The sequence below is a fragment of the Calliphora vicina genome, chromosome 2 (genome assembly GCF_958450345.1).
Source record: "Calliphora vicina chromosome 2, idCalVici1.1, whole genome shotgun sequence".
Classification (NCBI taxonomy): domain Eukaryota; kingdom Metazoa; phylum Arthropoda; class Insecta; order Diptera; family Calliphoridae; genus Calliphora; species Calliphora vicina.
In genome coordinates, this window is record NC_088781.1 from 79800085 (window position 1) to 79824870 (window position 24786).

Genomic DNA, 24786 nt, shown 5'->3' on the forward strand with positions numbered 1-24786 from the left:
CAATTTTATTGTTTGTTATTTAAAACACACACCAGAAACCAGACAGACAATAGCATAAATAAAACAGTTCTTACGGGTATAAAAAATAACTAGTAACAATTTGTAAATAAATTTTTCTCACACAAATTCCTACGTTCTTGTTTTTATACCCTTCACCTTCCTGAATATTCTGAATCCTTGTAGATAGCGGAGTCGATTAAGCCATGTCCGTCTGTCTGTTGAAATCAATTTTGTGAAGACCCCAGATATATTCGGGATCCAAATCTTGAATAATTCTGTCAGACATGCTTTCGAGAAGTTTGCTATTTAAAATCCGTCCATAAATAAAGGAGATATGAGCAAAAATCTGAGACAACCTCTGAAAATTTCATCAAAAAAAGACATGTGTGTTGGCTTCATTGCTTTGCGTGTTTTGTTTTTGTTTTGACAAAAAAGCAACAATACGTATGTTTGGATGTGTGTTGGTTTCATTGCTTTGCGTATTTTGTTTTTGTTTTTTTTTTTTGTTTTGTTTCGTTTGTGACTTCTACAATTTTTAAAAGTGTTCTTGATATATTTAGGATGCTGTACTGAAAGTGGGCAATATACATACATATATACTAATTATTATAAAAAATAGTAATGCATCCACAACAAAGGTGAAGGGTATATAAGATTCGGCATAGCCGAATATAGCACTTTTACTATAACTGCAATTACCGTTACCGATATAATAGTTTATACCGTTATCTGTAAATACCTTTACCCTTATTCTATAAACAATTTAAAATTATAATTGAAAATTAAGTTTTTTCCAATAAAAATTTGTAATAACTTGTAAAAATGTATAAGTTATTGAATAATATTTGTTGTTTTATATTTTTTCATGTTGGAATTAAAAGTCTTTAATATAAACTAAAATTTAGTTTCTATTACCAATATTACGCAAACAAAACTATCACTAACGGCGAAATGTACACTTGGAAAACCAAACATAGCAATCTCCAAATTACTTATCATATTTTTCTGCAAACCTTAATGTTAATTTTGTTAAAACTTGAGTCATATCCTCATACAATAATTCCATTATACTGAGTAACAAACGAGTACAATATAATAAATATGAATACATTTAGAGATACTGGATTTTTTATTTATCAACTAAAATAGAGGATATATGTAGCTACTTTCCCTCATATAAAGTACATATTTATTTCAGTCGGTTTTAAAATCTGAACAATCCAAAATTCATTCATTCAATTAAAATCCAAAATGTAGATAAAAGACATACATTGACAATATATTTTGGATATAATTGGAATTTAAAATTACACATGAATAATACATTCACTCAATTACACATGGGCTACACATCCAAGTTAAAATTACACACAATATGTGTAATTACACATGAAGTGGCAACACTGTATTTAATGCACAAAAAAGGTTCAAAAAAAATAAAGAATTTTTTTTACTTATTTGTCTTTTAGTTCTTGTTTTGATTTTTTTTATTTAATAACATTATTAAAATAAAACCGTCCTTTCGCGTAAATAATAAACAGTTGATATTTATATTTATTTTCCGATAGAAACATTAAAATAACGAATTAACTCGGAGTAAAAATAAAACACGTCCAGTTTCAATCACAGTGTGATTACAACATATGAGTAGGTGAAATGCAAAACCCGTTTGTTACACATAAACCGAATTTTGGAAAAACACGAAAAACATGTAGCGGCTGATTAAATGGACCAAATTAGTCGAATGTTTTAAATTCTTAGATGTTACTCCATTATTGACTAAAACTATACAGTTGAAAAAATTAAATAAACTGCAACATAGAGAAGGACTGCTAGAATCAAGAGTTATCTCATTTTTTTTAATTTTTGTAACGAACGAGTTTTGCATCTCACCTACTCATATATACGCCTAGTTATACCCTTCAGCTTCGTGAGAAGGGTATATATAAGTTTGTCATTCCGTTTGTAATTTCTACATTTTTCATTTCCGACCCTATAAAGTATATATATTCTGGATCCTTATAGATAGCGGAGTCGATTAAGCCATGTCCGTCTGTCTGTCTGTCTGTTGAAATCAATTTTCTGAAGGCCCCAGATATCTCCGGGATCCAAATCTTCAACAATTCTGTCAGACATACTTTCGAGAATTTTGCTATTTAAAATCAGCAAAATCCGTCCATAAATAACGGAGATATGAGCAAAAATCCGAGACAACCTCTGAAAATTTCATCAAAGAACACAATGTATTGCATGCTTTGACAAAAAAACAACAAAACGTATGCTTGGATGTGCAAGCTTTGTGTATTTTGTTTTTTTTGTGTTTTGTTTCTTTTGGCGTTGTTGTTGTTTTTTATACAACTAAAGTTTAGTTTGGTTGTGTGTTGGTTTTTTTGACAAAAAAACAACAAATCGTATGTTTGAATGTGCATGCTTTGCGTATTTTGTTTCTTTTGGCGTTGTTGTTGTTTTTTATACAATTAAACGTATGTTTGGATGTGTGTTGGTTTCATTGCCTTGCGTATTTTGTTTTTGTTTTTTCTTTTGGTGTTTTGTTTCGTTTGGCGTTGTTGTTGTTTTTTGTGTTCTTGATAAATTTAGGATGCTGTACGCTGAAAGTGGGCAATGTACATACATATATACTAATTATAAAAAATAATAATGCATCCACAACAAAGGTGAAGGGTATATAAGATTCGGCATAGCCGAATATAGCACTCTTACTTGTTTTTTTTTAAATTTATCCCAAAATTATGCTACAGAATTACTACTCAAAAGTATGTGCTTACCCGGTGACGTATACTTAATACCAGAATTAAATAGTTATTATACGTTTTAACCCTTTCACGCACAAAACTTGTATGCAAAAGTTTTTGAGAATCTGAGTGCACTTTGTGAAGTATTAAGAGCTATTTTAAACATATATAAAAAGAAAACGTAAAAAATATAAGTAGATTACTGAAAATCTCTTGGGACAAATGTGTCCCAATATGAATTAAGGGTCGACTATCTCTGAACTGAGAAATTATTATCAGGAGGTAAAATATACATTTTCAAACTGAAATAAAACATTGATTTTAATTAGACAAACAGATTTTACTGCTTATTTTAATGATTAAATTAAAGGTACTATCCAAAGATCCTGGTACGCCTGGATTCCTGATGAAGCCGGATGGTAACTTTACTGAAAGTAGTACCGAAACTTTGGAACTGCTTATGGAGACACACTTTCCGGGTTGCAGGGATGATGAAAATGAGGGCTCCACTTCGGAGCACCTTGCAGCTTCTCAAATCCACATAAGTGAATTAGTTTGCTCCATTGTTAGCGTGGAGAAAATTTCGTGGGCGGTGTCATCTTTTAAGCCCTATAAATCGGGGCCAGATGGCATATTCCCAGCGTTACTCCAAAAATCGATTTTAACCATCATGCCATGGCTTATAATGATATTTATGTACAGCCTGGAAACAGGATATATTCCTAAAGAATGGAGATAGGTTACAGTGGTATTTATCCCCAAAGCGGGAAAGGTAAACCACAGTACCGCCAAGGACTATAGACCGATCAGTCTGTCATCGTTTTTATTGAAAACACTGGAAAGATTGGTCGATATCCATGTCAGGAACATCCTCTCCCCTGATAATTTCTGTAGGGCACAGCACGCATACCTTAAAGGGAGGTCGGTGGAGACTGCCTTGCATGACGTTGTCGGAACTATAGAGGGGACACTTGACAAAAAGGAGGATGTTATGGCATCTTTCTTGGATATAGAGTGTGCGTTTAATAATGTGAACATATCCGCAATAGTTGATGCTTTGGGTGACTTAGGTGTTGATCAGCGGATAAGAAATTGGACAGAAAATATGCTTAGGAGCAGGGCCATTAACTCTAATATGGGCATTGGTAGGACAAGGAAAGTTGTGACAGGTGGTGTCATCTCACCACTTCTGTGGAATCTTGTCGTAAATAAAATCCTTTTCAGTCTCAGCAGGTTAGGTACCAAAGTAGTCGCATATGCTGACGACGTTGTGCTTCTTATTCAAGGGAAGTTTCTTCCCACAATAAGTGAACTCATGGAATCAGCTCTCAGCGTTCTGCTATCATGGCCCAAAGAAAACGGTCTAGGTGTTAACCCTGCCAAGACCGAACTGGTTCTTTTCACCAGGAGATATAAAACTCCAGAATTCAGACCTCCACGACTGGATGGTACTTTTCTGAAGTTTTCAAGCGAAGCCAAATATCTTGGCGTAATTTTGGACTCTAAGCTCTCGTGGAAACGTAATGTAGAGAGTCGAATGAAGAAGGCTTTATGTGCCTTCTATATATGCAAGAAAACCTTTGGGAAGAGATCGGGTCTTAAACCATACATTATACACTGGATGTACACAGCGGTCATAAGACCTATAGGGCTCTTGTTTGGTGGAGATTGGTAGACACTAAGACTCACAAGGTGCAAAGATTAGCATGTCTTGCAATTACTGGCTCTATGAATTCCACCACTCAGGCCAGTCTAGAGACGATGCTAAATATAACTCCCCTTGATATATATATCAAATGCATTTCTGCTAGGTCTGCTCTACGACTTAAACAGTCGAGCGGACTGAAGCATGATCGTATTGGTCATGGCACCATCCTAAAAAAGATAGGCAGGCCAATCATAGGGCGGGAAACGGACTACATAATACCTACACCGAATTTTGACAGAACGTTTAAGATCAGAATACCGACAAGGGATGATTGGACCGCGAACTCTGTCCTAAGGGATGACGTGATCTCAATCTATACTAATGGTTCAAAGACAGAAAGAGGCACGGGCTCGGGAATCTTCTCAGATGAGCTGGACCTTTTGATGTCTATTCGATTTCCCGATACCTGCACGGTTTTCCAGGCAGAGATTTATGCCATCGATACAGCCGCGAGAAGAATCCGGGAACTCAATCTCGAAAATACGACCATACATATCTACTTGGACAGCCATGCATCAATCAAGGCTCTTAACTCCAACGTGATCAGGTCGAAATGTCTTCTCAATTGTATGAAATCACTGGCACAACTGACACAACATCACGTCGAGTTGATTTGGGTTTCGAGGGCATCGAGGAAAATGAAGTATCTGATGAGTGCGCAACCAACGCACAGTGGTCGGTGCTGTATGGAGTCGGCGGCCAAAAATACTTCCAGTGTAGGTATGAACTTGTAATTTCGGTCACGGCTTTATAAATATGTCAGAACTGTTTAATGATTAAATGGGAGTGGTTGGTGACTCATACCCACCCCCTTCCATACCTTATCATCCAAATTCACCACAACGCTCAGTGCGAGGTTATGACATTCTAGTTAATCAAAATTCCATATCTCGGTAATAAATAATAGTACATTTATAATTTTTGGTACAATATATAATAAGGATATTACACAATTTTTTTTTAAAAAATGGGCGTAATTGTACAACTGTCACACCCACTCCCCATATAAGTGAAACTATAAACTTTTTAAAATTGATAAAAAATTAAAAATCAATAAAAATTCTTACTAAAAAAATTGCAAACTAAATCTGGGTGTGGTCCGCCCGCTCATGTGAGTTTAATAAAATCGACTCCTTTTAGGCAAGCCAATCAGAATATGTATTTTGAACTTTTGTTTTTATAAGATTGCATTTTTGCCAAAATTTTTAAATTTTTTTGCAATTATAATTTAAGCGTGTTTCTAAATTACTTTCTTCAAATGTGTAGCCCTCATTTTTAATACAGTTTTTCACGATATCATTCACTTTTCGAGCTTTTTCAGCATTTTAAGCACCAAATATCAAAAATATGTGAGCGCGAAAGTTTGCAATTATAAGATGTGACTATTGCAAAAACAATTTATAATAAGGACCAAATTCATAAAGTAAAAATATTAAAAGTCCATGGAAAAGAAAAAAACAAACACAATTCTTTACATGCATAACAATAACAAAGCAACGCGAACATAAACTAACAAAACACCTCACAAAAATTCAAAGTTGAACATCGAAAACAACGAGGCCGCTTTGGTGTATGGGACATAAATCAAAGAGATGCAAAAGGATGCAGCCGAAATATCCAATTTTAGAATCTTGGAATATTAACTAATAAACCAGAAAAAATCCCATTGGAGACATCAGGGCAAATATTAATTTTATAAAAAATACACAAGAAGCTAAACACATTGTAATTATCTTAAAATTAAGTTAATACCTTCCAATTCAATATTCATTTTGATTTATTTCAAAAAAACATTTTTTTATATGGTTTTAATTAATTTAAAGTTGCGCTTAATTTTCCACTTTTTCACTCTGCAAAAACCAACTGTCAGCATGCTCTCACTTTTGAAGCTATTCCCGAAGAGTATAGTTGGAATAAAACAAAGACAACTATAAATTTTAAAACCTTGTTTTTATAAGAAATAGTGATGACACATTTGGTGTCAAATTTTTCACTTTGTTTTTTTATTTTTGGCCTATGGGATCGACCAGTGTGCAACGGTTCGTCCCTGGAAGTATCTCTAGCGCAAAGGGATATTCGCACTCCCCTGGTGACAGTATCGAAATTGATAGATGAATGGGCTTTGAGGGAAACGGAACTCAGGTAGTCAAATATCATCACTTGTAGAATATCCAGAATGCTCTGGCCCAATCTGACAGAGGATAGAACTAGGACTCTTTTGTCTCTTAGCAGGAATTCGATTAGGCTTCTTACGGGTACTGTATGATTGGACATATGTCGGAACGTATGGGCTACCCACGTTATAGCTGTTGTAGAAGTTGTTTAGATGAAGAGGAGGAGGAATCGGTACAGCACCTTCTATGTGAATGCCCAGCCTTACAAGAGCATAGACTACTACATCTTCGTAGAGCTCTTTCCCATGACCTGGACTGTCTCAGAGATGTGTCACTAGTAAATATGATCAGATTTACTGGAAGTACCGGTTGGTTCCCACGGGGATCACAGGAATCACATGGTCAACGAAATAAGGGAGGGAAACTATTCTCACTTTATGTACGAAATTTCAGCATAAGGGTATAGTATTTCTAAGGGTACCACAATGGGCCACACGGACTCCGAGTGAACTCGCTAAATTGCGAGCAACCCACGTAATAAAACATAATAAAACGTAATAAATGAACATTGTATATTGCAGTCTCATTGAAGACATCGTTTACGTGAAGTTTTTTTTCCATTACCCTTTTTTGTTATGGATGTTGATGGTAAGGCATACTAAAACTTGTCTTAATTTAAGAGAAGTTAATAATTGAGACTATTGTTACAGAAATGTAAATTTTTTCTTAGTTCCTCAAACCGTGAAAGATACATATCAGAAGCTATACATGGCACAACCATATCTGGTTCAGTAAACCAGTAGCTTCGGAATATTCTAGTAGTTTTATAGGCCTAAATATATAACAATGTTATATAAACATCATAAAACATTGAAGGGAAAATTTCCACACTCCACATAGGGGCAAAGATATATTAAAAGGGGCGATAAATCAACCACTGGGTTTTGATGTAAGTTATTGGTATTATTGAAAAGGTAATTTTCTCTAGATTTCAAATATGGAAAAATATTATAACCCACCGAACAAAATAAAGTGAAAAATGCTGAAATAAAAAAATGGATTTTTTTTAATTTTTCTAATTTTTTATCAGTCATTTAAAATACATTAAATTACATTATATGTAGTGTTTATAAAAAACCGAATTTTTAAAAATCCGGTTTTTCGGTTAACCGACTTCGAAAAAACCGGTTAAACCGGTTAACCGACATATATGTGAAGAAAACATAAAATGTCTAATAAAGTATACACAGCTTTACAATTTTTGGTTTTTAGTAGTCGGGAATGTTAATATTATATAACTATAAATATGCAAAAGTGCTAAGTCCATTTTATTTTGTAAAAATTTCAAAATTATTATCTCATTTAAATGGAATTGAGTATAAATATGTTACTAAATATATAATACTTGTTTTAATTATTGGTTTCTTCATTAAATTTCAACCAAAATATGTAAATCACAATCTTTTTAATTAAATATTTAATCATTTTAAAAATTTCGACTCGACTTTCTGATATCAAAGAGAAGATGTTCCAAGTCCCAAAGAGGACATATAAGATGCAAACGCACTTCTTCTTAACTGTGATTATTTGTCATTATAAATCTTACCAAATAATTAATAAAACTTCATTATCAGGTTTCAAAAATATTTCAAATCATGGATTTTAGACTGTTTATTTCTGAAAAGGAACTTTGTTTACTAAGCTAACGAAATGATTAATAAAATAAAAATGAATATAAAAAATGCACCAAAACATGAGATTTATTGATTTTAGTTCCAAATTTTAAAAACCGGTTAACCGAAAATCAACATTTTATATTAACCGGTTCGCAAAAACCGAGATTTTGAAGAAAACCCGGTTTTACGGTTAACCGGTTATACGGTTTATAAACACTAATTATATGTGATTCTAAGAATTAAAAGTAATATAAAAAATTAAAAATACATACATAAAATACTACAATTAATCTAATATAAAAGCATCATTTTCATCACTACTATCGGCTATATCGCTTTCATCTGAAATTGATGTATCGCAGGTTGACACGAAAAATTCCGATGTCTCCTGTGGAAGCTCGTTTATATTTTTTTTGGACTTTTTCGGAGACGTGTTATTACAGAATCAGAATTTATGAGCAGAAAGTTACGTTTTTAAAATTTTGCCGATATAAAAGTTGGTAACTGTTTTTAGCGTTAGTTTAAAAGTTAAACTAATGCAAAAATAGTTTCAAAATTTTCAAAATCTTATTTGCTAATAAAAAATGTATTGCTATATATTATTTAAAAACATTTATCAAAGATTTATAAAAAAAAATTTCATACAAAATTTGTACTTAAGACTTTTGATAAACGTTTTTGAATAAAGGCTTAAAATTTTAAAAATTTAATAAAATCGAAAACCGCAAAAATCCGCAAAATGTTAAAATAGAATATAATTCTATACATTCCCTTCTTTAATCAACATAAAATAGTTATGGGCATTTTTGCGCATTTATGCTACTTTTTTACTTCCAAAGAACTTTTTCATGTAAAAAAAATTATAATAATAGTTTGTTCGGAATTTACCAAAATTTAAGTACTTGCATTCATAATTTCTTTAAAAAAAGATCACAAATCAGTTCCCAACAACATATATCAATATTATTAATACAAAAAAACTATTTTATTCAATAAAGAATAAGATATTTTAATAATGAAATATACACCTTAATATTCCATTTTTAATAGATATTAAATGTAGTATTTTTTTTATTACGTTTGGCCTGCTGGTACTCTTAAACCAAAGCTTTAAAAAAAAATATTCTGAACAAACTATATGTAGAAAATTGTCCACTTTCCAATGACATATCATTTGTTTTGCAAAACGCATTTTTCATTTTTCATTTATCGCCACAAGTCACCATATAGCTGCCCCTAACCTGACCTTTCATGCATATTGGGACACCGGTGTCCCTTACAACAAATCTCGTATTGCGGATAGTTCAATATCTTCTATTTAGCAAAAATCAATTTAATCGCAATCTTTACTTACCATTCTAACAAAATCGATCGAAAAACTGCTTTGAAAACTGTACTAATGTATTACAAATCACTTTTTAATATTATAAAAAAGCTTCGAAATTACCAAAAATAAAGTTGAATTATTTGTTTTACTTTTCCTGATCAGTGGTACCAAACTTCAAAGAAAATAAAGTTTTGTTTATAAATAGTCGGTTTGTATTGGAATTGATTACAAAAAGATGTTTAATTTGAAAATATTAAATGTCAAGGGTTAAGTAGGTGCAACCCAAAAAGTATGCAATGGTTATTCAGTTTAAGGAATTTAAAATAAATAAAGTATACATAAATGAAAAATAAATATGTATGACGGTTAACCGGTTTTTTCGATTTCGGTTAACCGAAAAACCGGTTTTCTAGAAAAGTCCTGTTTAAAAAGTGGTGCCTCTCAAAGCCTTTGGAATTCAGGATGAAACATGTAGCGTATATTTGGGGATTTATTATTTAAAAAAAAAGTTATATACGTTATATACAAAACTAATTTTTTTTCAGAAAAGAACTCAAAGCTGCAAAAGGCACAAAAACGGCATCATTTATGCTAGAAAAGAAAACGCCATAAGTGTGGTAGTTTATTAAGAATTTATTGTTTCCCAAATATATGTATGTCACAATTTTAAGAAACAAAGATATTTTTTCATCTAACCTCATGCATACATATTTCTTTTTTGGATTTGAAAGCTCATACAAAATGTGCGTTTAAGACAGAGATGCGCAAAAATAAATTCTCTCACCAATACACTTACTCTCACCAATACATTCAATTCTGTATTTTATTCAGTGCACTGTGCACCTACAAACACACAAATACAAAAACTGAAAAAATAAAGAAAAAGTCATATATCAGTGCTCATGCGTACTCCTAGTTGTCTTGTTGAGTGGACAACGACTCACAGTGGTCCAAATGCTCAATCTAGCCGGAAAAAAGTAATTTTTTTAAATGTTTCAAAAGCAAATTTTTTGTATGGTAATAGGTTGACAAGTGTCCATAGTACATAACGGCATATTTTTTTCTTTAAATAGCTACACTAGCATTGGTACATTGCTTCAAAAACAAGTAATTGCTACTTTGTTAAAAAATTAATATCTCAAGCGACATTTAACAGTGCAAGTGAAATTGTCGTCAAAAAATAATAAGAACAATTAAAAAAAAAATTTGTTGGTGTAATTAATATAACAAAGGTAAGAGTAAAAATTACTGTTTAAATTTTTCATAAAATATGTTTTGTTTAGAAAAAAAAATGCAATTATGTACATGTGTGTTTTAAATGTGAAATTTTTGTTCAATTTAATTTAATTTAACAGAGTTAAGCTTTTCTTTTTATGTTGTCATCTATATATATGTAGCTTTCAACGATTTTTATTTCATTTAGAGTTTAACATGTCAATTACAATGAAGGAGCTGTATTTTTGTTTTTAAGGTTTTTTTTTTATATCATATTTTATTTATTGTATCTTCACAAAATAATGTGAACTATCAATAATTTGTTCAAATCTTAAATCTAAATAGTATTTTTTATTTACGTCCCACCACAGTTGGACGAAAAATTTTTTTTAATTTATAGATCCTATCATTAGCGCAGGTCTGTTGGATTCCTTCTTCTTAGACGGATGTAGCCATTACTTCTCATTAATGTTCGTGCAAGTGGGTTTGGGTGAACTTCTAACTTTTTAAAATATGACTCCGCTTGTTTTTTTATTTCATTTTACACCAGGGAGACACCTAGGTCCTTATGAATGTTAATATTTCTCATATACCAAGGCGCTGCTGTTATCATTCGTAATATTTTATTTTGGAATCTTTGAATTTTTTCAATATTAGAAGCTGAGGCCGTGCCCCATAATTGAATTCCTTAGCACCATATGGGTTTTATTATTGAGCTGTACAGCAAAAGTTTGCAATCTAAACTCAATCTCGAGTTTTTACCAATTAGCCAGTAAATTTGTAGTAATTTTAACTTCATTTGAGTCAATTTCGTATCTATATGCTTTTTCCAGGTAAGACGTCGGTCTAGATGCAGACCTAGATATTTAACTTCAGTTTGTTGAGGTATTATATGATTATTTATTAGGATTGGAGGGCACGGTTCTCTACGCAATGTGAATGTAAGATGTATACATTTTTGCTCGTTACTTTTATTCTTCATTGTTTTAACCACCTTTCTATGTCGAGTATATGGTCTTGTAACAGTACAGATGCTTCTTGGGGGTTTTCATGAATGGCTAGTATAGCTGTGTCATCAGCAAAAGTAGATATGTGGGTTCGACTGTTTGTAGGCATATCACAAGTATATAGCAAATATAGGAAGGGACCCAGTATACTTCCTTGGGGTACGCCTGCTTCAATAGGCTGTGGTGAACTTATGAAGTCTCCCTCTTTAAGAACGAACTTTCGATGACTTAAATAACTTTCTAGAAGCTTGTGTGTATTCACTGGTAAATATTGTTTTATTTTAGAATAGAAAAACGATTTTCATTATTTAGTCTATCAGGTTCACTATCCTTATATAGTTTAGCCAAGGGTGCCGCTTTCGAAGACTTGGGACTTCGTGCCCTTTTTAGTACTGTAACATACCGGTCCATTCCAACCTGTATTTGGGATTTACTATCTTTATTTAATGGTTGACTAATCTTGGGTATTGCGCCGCTTAATGGGTTAATTTTAATTGTAGTCGGTGTGGTGGATTTCGTTTCTGAAGCTGATATTGCTAGCATACTTTCAGGCGTAAATAAAGTATTTGTATTTTTTGGTAACTCCAGATTAACAGCTGTTGGGTTTTCTTTTGTTTGACAATAATTAGTTGTTGACAATGCGGAGGAACAAGAACGAGCACGGTTAACAGACTTGACGGTTAAAAACAAGCTGTCATCTATTCTTCTGTTTGTTTTGTTTATATTTTTTTCATCTGCATTAACTGTTACGTATGCATTTCTGCCGTTTACACTCAACCTTCGCTCACTGTTTTCGTTTAAGAGACTCATTTAAGAGTAGTTGTAAATAAATTAGTTAACACTCTTGATCTTTATTTAAGAAGACCTAAGAAAAAAAGGTTCAAAAAAGAAATAAAGAATTTTCTTTACTTATTTGTCTTTTAGTTTATGATTTGATTTTTTTTTTTATTTAATATTATTAAAATATAAAAAACAGGTGTAATTTATATTTATTTCCCGATAAAAACATTAGGATAACGAATTAACTCGGAGTAAAAAATAGAACACGTCCAATCTCTATCACAGTCGACATGACAGAGGTTGGCGTGGCATTTCGCCCACTTCAAATTTTTTAATGAATGGTATGCTTTAATTCCTTCCACACATACAGAAAGACGGTGTGAAAATTTCAGGAAAATCGGTCCAGCAGTTTCGCCGTTTATAGGCTTCAAACAAACCCACAAAGAAAAAATGTACATACAAAAACACACATTCATGCCCAAAAATTTTTTTTCTCAGATTGTTTATACTGATGAAATATATAAACGTACAAAGTTTTATGTCGATACGGCTTTTCAAAAGACTTTTTTCCGGCTAGATTGAGCATTTGGACCACTGCACAGTGGTTTAGAAACTTTTTTTTTTGAAAATAATTCGGTATCTCGGGAACTATTGGAGATATTATTACAAAATTTCACATGGTTAGAGCTGAGGTGTTGAGTTGAATTACATTTGTTCAGCTTCCTAGGGGTAATACGGGCCAGTTTGTGCCCCCTCAAAGTTGGTCACCTCGGGTCTCAAAATTTTTAAAAAAATCCCCAAAAATTCATTTATGATCCGAATGAGCTGAAATTTACAATATAAATAGTCCTTGAGAAGATCTACAAGAAATACGCTTACATGTGTAGGTTATCTCCTTCAGTTGAAGAGATATTTAGGTTTATTTATTTTTTTTTTTAATTTTGCTCGATTTTTTTTTGTTTTTTAGATATGGCGGCCCTACGGAGCTATATTGGCAATAAAATTCTAAATAAAATAAAAAAAAACTTGGTAACAGTTATCTCGTCCGTGTAAAAAGTTACACGCATCCATAGTTGGAACATGTAAAATGGGCCTAATTTTTTACGATTTTTCCTAAAAAAGTCCCTATATTTTTTCTTTTGTAGAAACAAATTTTCTTTAGGACTATATACAATTTTTATATGTTCCGGAAAGAAAACTTAATGCAAAAGCATGTAAAGTAAAATTGGGCTCACTTAAGCGGACCCAGACCTATCCAAACTTGGACAATTTTAAAAAAAATATTTAGGTTTCAGTAAAAAATTCTAAAAAGGCAAAGCACCGATCCTCGATCCTCCTATATGTTGTTTAAATACTTAGAAAGTTGTTTTACTATCACACGGTAAATAGCGTCACAGTAGGCACTTTTCTAAAAAAACTCAGTTTTTTGAACACATTTTCCCCGTTTTAGGAATTTCGGTATTTGAAAATAAAAAATGTCAAAAATTATAATGTCATTAATTTAAGGACATTTGGATCTAAATTAGTTCCCAATTTTGTTATGATATCTTTAACCGTTAAAATTTTACATTAAATCAAATTTTATATTTTTATTCGTGGAAAATCACCATATGAAAGTTTTTTTAGTTTTTAAGTTAAATGAAGTCCCAAAATTTTATAAAATTATTTAATTTTACTAAAATATCAATCCTCAGGTCATAATGTTTTCAACAGTATCAAATACTTATATAAAAAGCCTTTATTTACTCCACAAACCTTGCCCGCTTTGACAAATTTGTACGTTTTTTCATATAATGAGTGCAAAAATCTGTTACACTAAAATTTCTGTTAAGTCAGTATGTGTTTGAATTCAAAATTTACATTTGATATGTTAATAACATTTTGTACGCATTTACCTTAAAAACTAAAAAAACTTTCATATGGTGATTTTCCACGAATAAAAATATAAAATTTGATTTAATGTAAAATTTTAACGGTTAAAGATATCATAACAAAATTGGGAACTAATTTAGATCCAAATGTCCTTAAATTAATGACATTATAATTTTTGAAATTTTTTATTTTCAAATACCAAAATTCCTAAAACGGGGAAAATATGTTCCAAAAACTGAGTTTTTTTAGAAAAGTGCCTACTGTGACGCTATTTACCGTGTGATAGTAAAACAACTTTCTAAGTATTTAAACAACATATAGGGTTATACAAATACGGAACTTTTTACTGAAACCTAAATATTTTTTTTAAAATTGTCCAAGTTTGGATAGGTCTGGGGGATACTGTGTCCGCTTAAGTGAGCCCAATTTTACTTTACATGCTTTTGCATTAAGTTTTCTTTCCGGAACATATAAAAATTGTATATAGTCCCAAAGAAAATTTGTTTCTACAAAAGAAAAAATATAGGGACTTTTTTAGGAAAAATCGTAAAAAATTAGGCCCATTTTACATGTTCCAACTTTGGATGCGTGTAACTTTTTACACGGACGAGATAACTGTTACCAAGTTTTTTTATTTTATTTAGAATTTTATTGTCAATATAGCTGATATTTTGAAAAAAAATTCGAACCTCCGTAGGGCCGCCATATTTTAAAAAAAAAAAAAATCGAGCAAAATTAAAAAAAAAAAATATTTTTTTTTGTAGATCTTCTCAAGGACTATTTATGTTTTAAATTTCAGCTCATTCGGATCATAAATGAATTTTTGGGGATTTTTTTTTAAAAATTTTGAGACCCGAGGTGACCAACTTTGAGGGGGCACAAACTGGCCCGTATTACCCCTAGGAAGCTGAACAAATGTAATTCAACTCAAAAACACCTCAGCTCTAACCATGTGAAATTTTGTAATAATATCTCCAATAGTTCCCGAGATACCGAATTATTTCCAAAAAAAAAGTTTCTAAACCACTGTGCGACTACTAAAATGTAAGGGCATAAGAATACGTGTGATTTGATTCTGCACAATTGTGCTATGGGCTGCGCATTAGTGGTTTAAGGTACATATATAGTAATAATTTTGAAATTTAGAAGATTATTATCTTTTCAATGAATAATAGAATATAATAAAATAATTTAGAAAAATAAATTTTAGTATAATTTGCATGCAGTTGAAAAAAAGCTACTAAAAGTTTTACTATTTATAGTATACAAACTCTGCTCCATTGTCTAGGGGGGTAACAGTTAAACGGCAGATCTATCCCAATAAATTTATTTATTAAAACAAAAGTTAAATAATTATTCAATTCTTAAAAATACTTTGCGTTCAACAATAGCTTGTTTCTACGTTGTCGACAAGCTTGATACATGCACCAATTATATATCACGATTTCATTCAAAAAATCAGAAACGCTAAACGACAGAGTTGTATATTTCATATTTGTCAGACTTGTCCATTGACGTAGTGCTTTCACTTAATCAAGCATCACTTATTCGAGCATTGCCTGAAGTGGGGTTCACGTTTATATCGATTTAAATGTTTTAAATTATTGTCGAGAGGTAGAGAAATGATAATATTTATAAAAACAATTATAATGTTATTGTTAGTATTTTTTAATTTAATAAATATTTCAAAAGTTTAACGTTCTGCTTTTTTCAATACTATTCCCGAATACCATTTTACAATGTTTTTGTTCATGACGTGAAACATTGTTAACTGGTGTTATTTTTTATCTAGAGTTTTAAAAATTGCAAATTTACAAAAGTTTAGCAAATGTATTTCTGTATATTTTGTTAGTGCAAATGCAAATGTTCTAATGCAAGATTATTTGCACAAGATTGTGAATAGGGCTAATATTTTTTACAAATATACTTTTTTACAATACATTCGTACCTGCTATAAATAACTTATAATTTACTTACTTGGAACGATAGTAGGAAAAATGATAATGATGTGTTGACCAAAGTATATAAGAAAGTTTTCTTTTTCAAATCAAAAAACAGATGTAAGTTCGTAGATAATATAGCTAATAAAGTAGCAACCAAACATATTAATGCCATTTGGTCATTTCGAAGATTTTCTCTAAAAGCAAAGCAAAACAAATGATTAAATATTATAATTTATAAAGCTTTAGGTCACTTTTATATTAAAATGAGCTGTGGTGTTGGTTCTGGCGTCTTCTGTGACGAACCTGAGGTAGGCATTTCGTATCGTCTTCCGAATGAGTGTAACGGAAATTTTTGCAATCATGGCAGCTTGTAATAAACTACATGATCATAATACCTGCGGCAATACAGGTATTTTTGTCGACAGTCAGACGGCACTTCTCTCACTGAATGCCTACACAACTTCATCTTCACTAGTTAGGCAATGTAGGTACCTGTTCACAAGGAACACTACGGTAATGAACATGCAGATGAACTAGCCAGAATGGGATCTGCCTTAGATATCTCCAATGCGGTCTCAATAGCAATTCCACTGGGGACTATTAAAGGTATCATCTTCAGACACTTTCATACAAAGGCTGAGAATAGATGGCGTAATTTAGACACATGTAGGGTAGCCAAGTTGACGTGGCCATCTTTTAACGAAAAACGTACTATGCAATTGATAACCCGGAACAGAAGGGATATATCAAGGTTGCTGGCAGTATTAACGGGACACTGGACGTTAGGCAAGCACGCAAATCGCCTGGGACTCCCTTTTAACTACCATTGTCGTAGCTGTAAGGATAGGGAAAAAGAGGAAACGATTTTCCACCTTTTCTGCAAATGCCCAGCCCTGAGTGTCAAGAGACATAAATTCATGGGCAACTATACATTGACCAACCTTGGTGAGGTAGCCGGGTCTAAATTCAATGACCTACTGAGATATCTCACAGCTACACGTTGGATCTAGCAAGCACGACTTTTTGTGCACATTTTATTTACATTGCGATGTAAACAACATTACATCTGGCGAGTGGTGTGGTCTTATCAAAACGGGGTTCCTTCGACTCTACTTGATTGTTCGCACGTAGTGAATTACCACGTAAACCAAACAACCAACATATTTTTTTCCTCCACTTTTGTATAACTGTGTTATAAATGTTGACAAACAAAATAAAATTGTAAACAAAGACTTACTTGAATTTATAAATAGCATTCAATGAACACCACACATTCGCCACTTTATCTTCAAAGACTCCTCTGTTGAAAGGAAAAAGTCGTAGCGCTGTTGCCACTAAAGAATTCAGTGATGAAATCCATGGAATCCAAAGTAATAGAAAGGTTGCTAAAGTTATTAATCCAATTTGAATGAGATTGAAAATGTTTTTTAAAAGCCTAAAATTAAAAAAAAAATTAAATAACTTGTGAAACTGAAAAACTTAATGGAAATATATAAATAAATTATTTTTAGTGTTAATAAAAAACCGGTTCGTTAACTTTTTTCATTAAAACCACGTTTTCATTGTCTACACTGGTCACCCTATTTTTAAGTAAATTGAACTTTAGTTTTTAAGTATATAATACAAGTCTATTGATATTGTGAATTATAATGTAAATGGAATAAAACGAAAAGAAGATTACTATCTCAAACAACCCGAAGATACGCCAATAAATTCATTATTTTGAAACCTAATACCCTCTTGGTTCTCCATATTGGATTGCTAATTACACTGTGCAACAACCAAAATCGGAATTGGATGAAACCAAAAGCAAATGAAAGCTTACGTAACAAAACCCTTAAGCCTTTTTTCAGTTCAGCGCTAGATTTTTTACACGCATTTGAAGTTGGTGATTTTAGAACGCTGTCTAACAAGAAAAAATCATTAAAAATTTTATAAAACAATGCCTTTTTACTTTCTTGGAAAATTGTGGTATCTTACTATTTTAGGGGTCGGGGAATCCATTTTTGATATTTATTTTTAGCTAAAACTAACGCTGTACAGTGGTATACAAAAAAAAAGGGAAATAAATATGGAAGGCATATAAAGTGCTTGGGTTCATAAGGAGAAATTGTACTGAATTTTCGGATATAAATACACTTAAATTAATTTACACATCTCTTGTTAGAGTATGCGCTGTGGAAATAAATGAAATGAAAAAAATGAAATGAAATATCTAAACGGTTGATTGGATTTTAATGAAATTTGACATGTGTTGTAGGGTTAAAGTTTTGAATTATGACCTCATGGGCCCAGGAGATATTCGCATTTGAAAATTAAATTTTCGACATTTTTACCCACCCTACTCCAGTTTTTTGATAGGTTAGGTTCCATGTGCTGCTGCTCCTCAAGCAGCTCACTTGGGTCCATTCAAATCTGATCCCATTGTGATACCCAAGGGGTAGACATCAGGGTATTTACAATACTTCCGTTGCCTCCAAATTAAACCAGCTAGATTCCCGAATGAAGGAGTAGATTCGTCTATGATTCATCCTTGATAGCTCGTCCAAGCATGATAGGAATGGAAATCCGAAGATGCGTTCCCTCAGGATCCGAAGATGCGTTCCCTCAGGTTTGTAAGAGCCGGACATTGGCAGAAAAGGTGATACACAGTCGCTTCCTCTTCTTCATTATGACAGCTTCTACAGTAATCATTATACCGTAGGCCTAATCTTCTAGCATGTGTCCCGATTAAACAGTGTCCTGTAATAAAGGAGACAATTAGCCTTATATACGGGCCAAGTCGACCTCGCTGTAGCACAGGAAGGTTCATTAGTCCACCTGTTTTGTACAGTCTCATATAGTTTCTGCTGAACAGCCATATTGCATTTAACAAGGGAAATACCAAAAAAGGGGTCGATCGCCTCCTCACTCATCATCGCACCCCTTTTGGCCAGATCATCTGCTATACAATTACCCTGATTTCCATCGTGTCCAGGGACCCATATAAGCGTTATCCTAGAATGTCTCGCTATCTCATTTAGGGATACCCGGTATTCCTCGGTTAACCTAGATGTCGTGAAGACACCCGCTATTCCGTTAACGGCAGCCTTGCTGTCAGTAAATATACATATATCACCAGATATTCGATAATACCTCAGCCAGTTGGATGCGCGTTTAATGGCAGTAATTTCCGCCTGAAGAGCAGTACAGAAGTTAGGTAGCCTAAAGTATGATTTTATCCCAAAGTTTTCAATATAGAAACCTCCACCGATCCTGTTTTCCCTATTAGAGCCATATGTATATATCCGTATGATATCAGCAGGAGGGAAGAGTCCGCGCTGCCATAAATCCCTATTCGGGATCATAATATGGAAATGCTTATCGAAAAAAGGTTTTGCGATGCAGTAATCGACATTACCATGTATGAGCCCATAGTATTTCAGTATCCTAGAGTGGCCAAGGTCCTTACCAGACCACGAATTTTTGTATCTAATTTGTTTGGCTACCTTAGTTTCAATGTGTTTATTATTGAATGGCATTAAAAATTTTGAAATCGGAATTAACAAAAAGTTGGACTTTTGGCCGATGAAATTGAGATATGAGCCACAGTGCGGCGTACACAAATATCAATCCCCAGTTCTTCCATCGCAGATAGGATGGCGTCGGGCCTGACATTGTTAAAAGCTCCTTCAATATCAAGGAAGGCAATAAGTGAATACTCCTTATGTGATAGCGACTCTTCAATGGAGCCAACTAGCGAGTTTCCACAGATCTGCCCTTAGTGTAGGCATGTTGGGATTTAGAGATGAGTTTAGTCGGAATGGTCATTCTCAGGTATACATCAATCACCCTTTCTAGGGTTTTCAGCAAAAAGGATGCGAGACTAATTGGTCTGTAGTCCTTTGGTTTAGTATGAGTCGCCTTACCTCCTTTAGGAATGAAGACTAATATACACCTCGTCCACCACGTAGGAATATAGATCCATCTGATACATGCTGTGTATATGTTATTGAGCCATGGTACAACTATTTCTCCATTCTTCTGAAGATCAGCAGGAATAATGCCATCCGGCCCAGGGGATTTAAATGAGTCGAAGGTCTTGATTGCCCATTGAATTCTTTCTCTGTTCACCGGACCAGAGTTTTCATACGGAGCAACAGAATCCGCAGCCCCATTCACAGTTTCAACATCGACTGGGATGCAGCCCGAGAAATGAGTGTCCAGCAGGACCTCAGAGGACCTATTCAGAGTTCATCTACCATAGGGTTTCTCAATATAGCTTGGTACAACAGGAGAGGTTGATAAAATTTTACGTAATCGGTTAGTCTCAGAGGATCCTTCCACGCCGCTACAGAAGTCCCTCCAGGCTTTCCTTTTCGCATTCCTCGTAAGGTTCTTGAAGTGATTCAATGAAGACTTGTATGCCGGCCAGTTACCCAACCTCTTAGCCTCGTTGAACAGTTTACGACACGTCCTTCTGGCGTGTGCTATTTCAGGATTCCACCATGGAGGCTTATTCTTACCTCTGGGGAAGTTAGTAGCCGATTGAAACGCTTCTGTGAGTGTCTCCACTGCTCAATATCTTCCCTATTCTCAATAGAGGGCGGGTTTGGTAAAGACCGAAAGAGTGCGTCACATTGCATCTCCCAATTGGTCTTCCTCCTATTTAGAATGTTATTAACACTCCTATAAGTTACACTAATATTAAAGTCAATATATTGGTGATCGGAGAAGGAGCAGTCGCTAGCGACGGCCCAATTAATCAGTTTTTTGATAACAGCGGGTCCAAATATTTCCCAATTTTCGCCATTTTCCTTTATTGGACTAAAAATTTTATGTCAAATAAAAAAATTGTTTAAAAGTCATTTCTGAGTCCAAAGTTATATGCATTTGAATTTAAAAAAGGTAATTTTTCGCTAGTTTTTTGGGAAATAAGGTTTTTAGTTATCTAAAAAATTTCTTAGAAAATGTATACTTTTTGAAAAGCTAACTTTACAGCAAATATGTTAATTTGAAAATTTTCGATACTGAGGAGACCAGGTCCAAAATACGCCTATTTTTTATGTAAAATTCAAATTTAGGGCACAAATTCTCAAATTTAATAGTCGGTATTAAAATATAGTAATCCATTTTAGATGACTCTATATGTAAAAACTTGCAGAGTAAAATAAGTCTTTAGCACAGCCTGCTTCAATAGGCTGTGGTGAACTTATGAAATCTCCCTCTTTAAGAACGAACTTTCGATGACTTAAATAACTTTCTAGAAGCTTATGTGTGTTTACTGGTAAATATTGTTTTATTTTTATCGATAATCCTTCATGCCATACTTTATCGAAGGCTTGCAAAACGTGTTTGTAAGACATTGATTTATTTATTAAAATTAAAACCTTAAGAGCTAAACATTAAAATCTAATAACTAAACTAGTGCACATGCGTGAGTGTCTTATCATAAACTCTTATGCATAAACATAAACAACATATTTTATTACCTACTTAAATCTTTGAAAAAAGACATTACATAAATTCTCCGATAGTACATAAAATTAATAAAACCAAACCGAGTATTCTAAACAATCACTAACACACTCATTGTTGATAACAGGGACCGAAAATAATAATTATTCTTGAAATTTCTAAGGAAAAAGCCATCACAGGATAATATCGGAGAGTCAAGCATACCATTTTGATTGTTTTCAACTATATTTTCATAAAATAACATGCTTTTTAAATTCTTGATTTTTATTTTTTTTTTTTGTCAGAAATAATTGTTATTTTTGATTTTTATTTTTTTTTTGTCAGGAATATTTGCCAGACTTTGAGTTTTATTTTTTTTGTCAGGAATATTTGTCAGTCTTTGAGTTTTATTTTTTTTGTCAGAAATAGTTGTTATTTTTTGATTTTTATTTTTTTTGTCAGATATATTTGTCAGACTTTGATTTTTATACCCTTCGCCATGAGTGGCAAGGGTATATATAAGTATGCGGTATTCCTGATAACAAATTTAAAAATTTGTGTTTTATTTTTTCCATTTTCAGTAGAAAAATCTATATAACTGTAAAATTAATTTCAATTTCAAAAGATTGTATCTTTGCAAAAACTCATTATAAAGCATTTTTTTGCCATATTTTTCAAAAAAGTTTTCAATGAATTTTTTAATTGTCAAAAGTTATATATATTTTTCTTAGGCAGGCAATTTTGAAATTTGTTATCAGGAATACCGCAATTCCCAAAAAAAGTCTTGAAAAGTGTATCCTTTATCCTTTGTAGATTACATACCCTTGAATTTTTTAGTATTAACAGTAAATTACTGTATTATAGTTTTTAGCAATTTTTGTAATTATTTTTTTAAAAATTTTAAAAATTAATTCAATTTCCTTAGAGTTGCATTTTTTTTGCTCGCACAAATTTATCACTAATTTTACTAAAAATTTTATAATTATCCTTACGTACAAAAATATTGGACAAAATGTCATACAATAATTGACTATGACTACAAAGAGTACAAAAATAGCATATGGGAAGAATTGGATTTCGTTTTAAGAAAAATCATACCAGTTGAAGATCACATATCATAGCGTTGCCATCCGCAAAACAAATGATCTCTCAAAAAAAGAAGAAATTCTCGGTACATAAAGTTGAGGGTTTCTAGTCGAGCGTGAAAATTCGAAAGATCTATATAATGGCAACGGTCTACAACCCCTGATGACTTTGTAAAATAGAAACAAATTCTGCAAAAGTGCATCCAAGAAAACGTACAAAGTATTGAGAAATGCGTGAGCACGTCGAACATTGTAAATAAAACGTACCACGATATTAATCAAACGACTAACTCTTCACAAATGCATATCACAAGTACCAGACAAAAATTCAAAACCGTATAAGATATGTGGCATTAGCAAAGATAAATCATAAATTGGAAAATGAAATTCAAATACCCAATGATAGAAATCTTTTGAATTCAGAAATTGACTCCCATGTTTATAGACTTATTAACATAATTGCTAATGTTATAGAAGTCAAGCCTAAATATAATAACAATGATTCAGTTTCCGAATTTGACCATTAAAAAACTTCATACAGACAAAAGTAAAATACTAAACTATATTAACACATTGACTGCCACGTCGGACACATATGTGTGACACTGCACTATGCGGTTTACGCCACGTCGGACACATATGTCCGACAAGACTTTTATTCTCTCTAGCCATGTCAGACAATAGTGCTGGATTATAAGAATTTTTTCAATGTTGTCTGGAAGTTCCTCATCAAAACTGTAATCTTCACATTCTTCATCACTTTCTGAACTTGTACTGAGTATTTTTTCTAACTCAGTATCCCATAAAAAATTCCTTTTTGCCATTTCGTAAAAAAATCTGATTACGCAAAGAAAATTCTGTGGCCCCCAGCATCTTATTTGCTGAAAGTGCCTTGGCAGTCAATGTGTTAAAAAACATAACAGATTAGAACATATTCTATCCGAATCTTCGCTAAATCTCATTAAAGTCAAGTTAAAATTAATTAGAAAACTTATTAATGGAAATTTTCAAGTTGTAATTAACAAAGATATTCAAGAAAAACTGACTATAATAGATCCAAAAGACTCCATAGGCATGTTCAAAGAAATAAAAAAGAATTTCAAGAAATTAAAACCATTAAATCTTCAGAATATAAAAATACTAGAATATTCAGAACACCTTTTAAATAGAGCGGCAATATCACCAAATAGTCACCATGCTCACAAATCAATTAATCTAAACAACAACTTACAAGTTCAAGTAAATATATTTTTTAATCAGTTTTTAGAAACGAAACCCATATACACAAAAAAAAGTTTCAACATAAATGTTATGTTTTGATTTCATTGGTTTCAATTCATAACATTTATAAATAATTTCTTAAATAGTATGATTTTTTTATATTTTATGTTTTTTCAAATAAAATCTAGAAGGCTTGTAAAATATAATTTCAATTTCATTTATATTTTTATGTTGTTCTAAAATGTTTGAAATTTTCTTCGGAAAATGTTATATTTTTTATGATTTTCAGCCACAAAATTATGAAATATGCGCGAAATTGATTCAAATTTTTAAAAAGGATGAGATGTTTTAATGTTTTTTGATGTTTTATTATGTTTAATGATATTATTTAAGTTTCAGATATTTTTGATTCATCTTCAAATATTAGCCAATACTAGCCATAGCTAGTACGCAAACAATTTTGAACTAAATCATTAGATAATATAATTATAATGCAATTTATTATAAAATATTATTAAATATACATAAGAAATTAAAAAATTTCTGACATGTATGTATGTACATTAGAGTGGGTAAATTTTTTCTCGACAAAACGGTTATCAAAATAGTAATCTACGATGAATTCTAAGAAGTTTTGCCGAAGAAACCA

The 24786-nt window shown here is 32.3% G+C and overlaps 1 protein-coding gene across 2 annotated transcripts in view; it reads right to left on the reverse strand.

The window, feature by feature from the left end:
• Window positions 1-24786, reverse strand: part of gny (garnysstan) — a 129143-nt gene that overhangs the window by 5565 nt on the left and 98792 nt on the right. The window contains exons 2-3 of one of the 2 annotated variants that reach the window (XM_065501678.1): window positions 17633-17830; window positions 16430-16589 (exon numbers count right to left, since the gene is read on the reverse strand). In XM_065501678.1, the coding sequence (XP_065357750.1) occupies window positions 16430-16589; window positions 17633-17830 (358 nt within the window). The remainder of the gene's footprint in view (window positions 1-16429; window positions 16590-17632; window positions 17831-24786) is intronic. The other variant, XM_065501679.1, reaches the window with a different exon arrangement.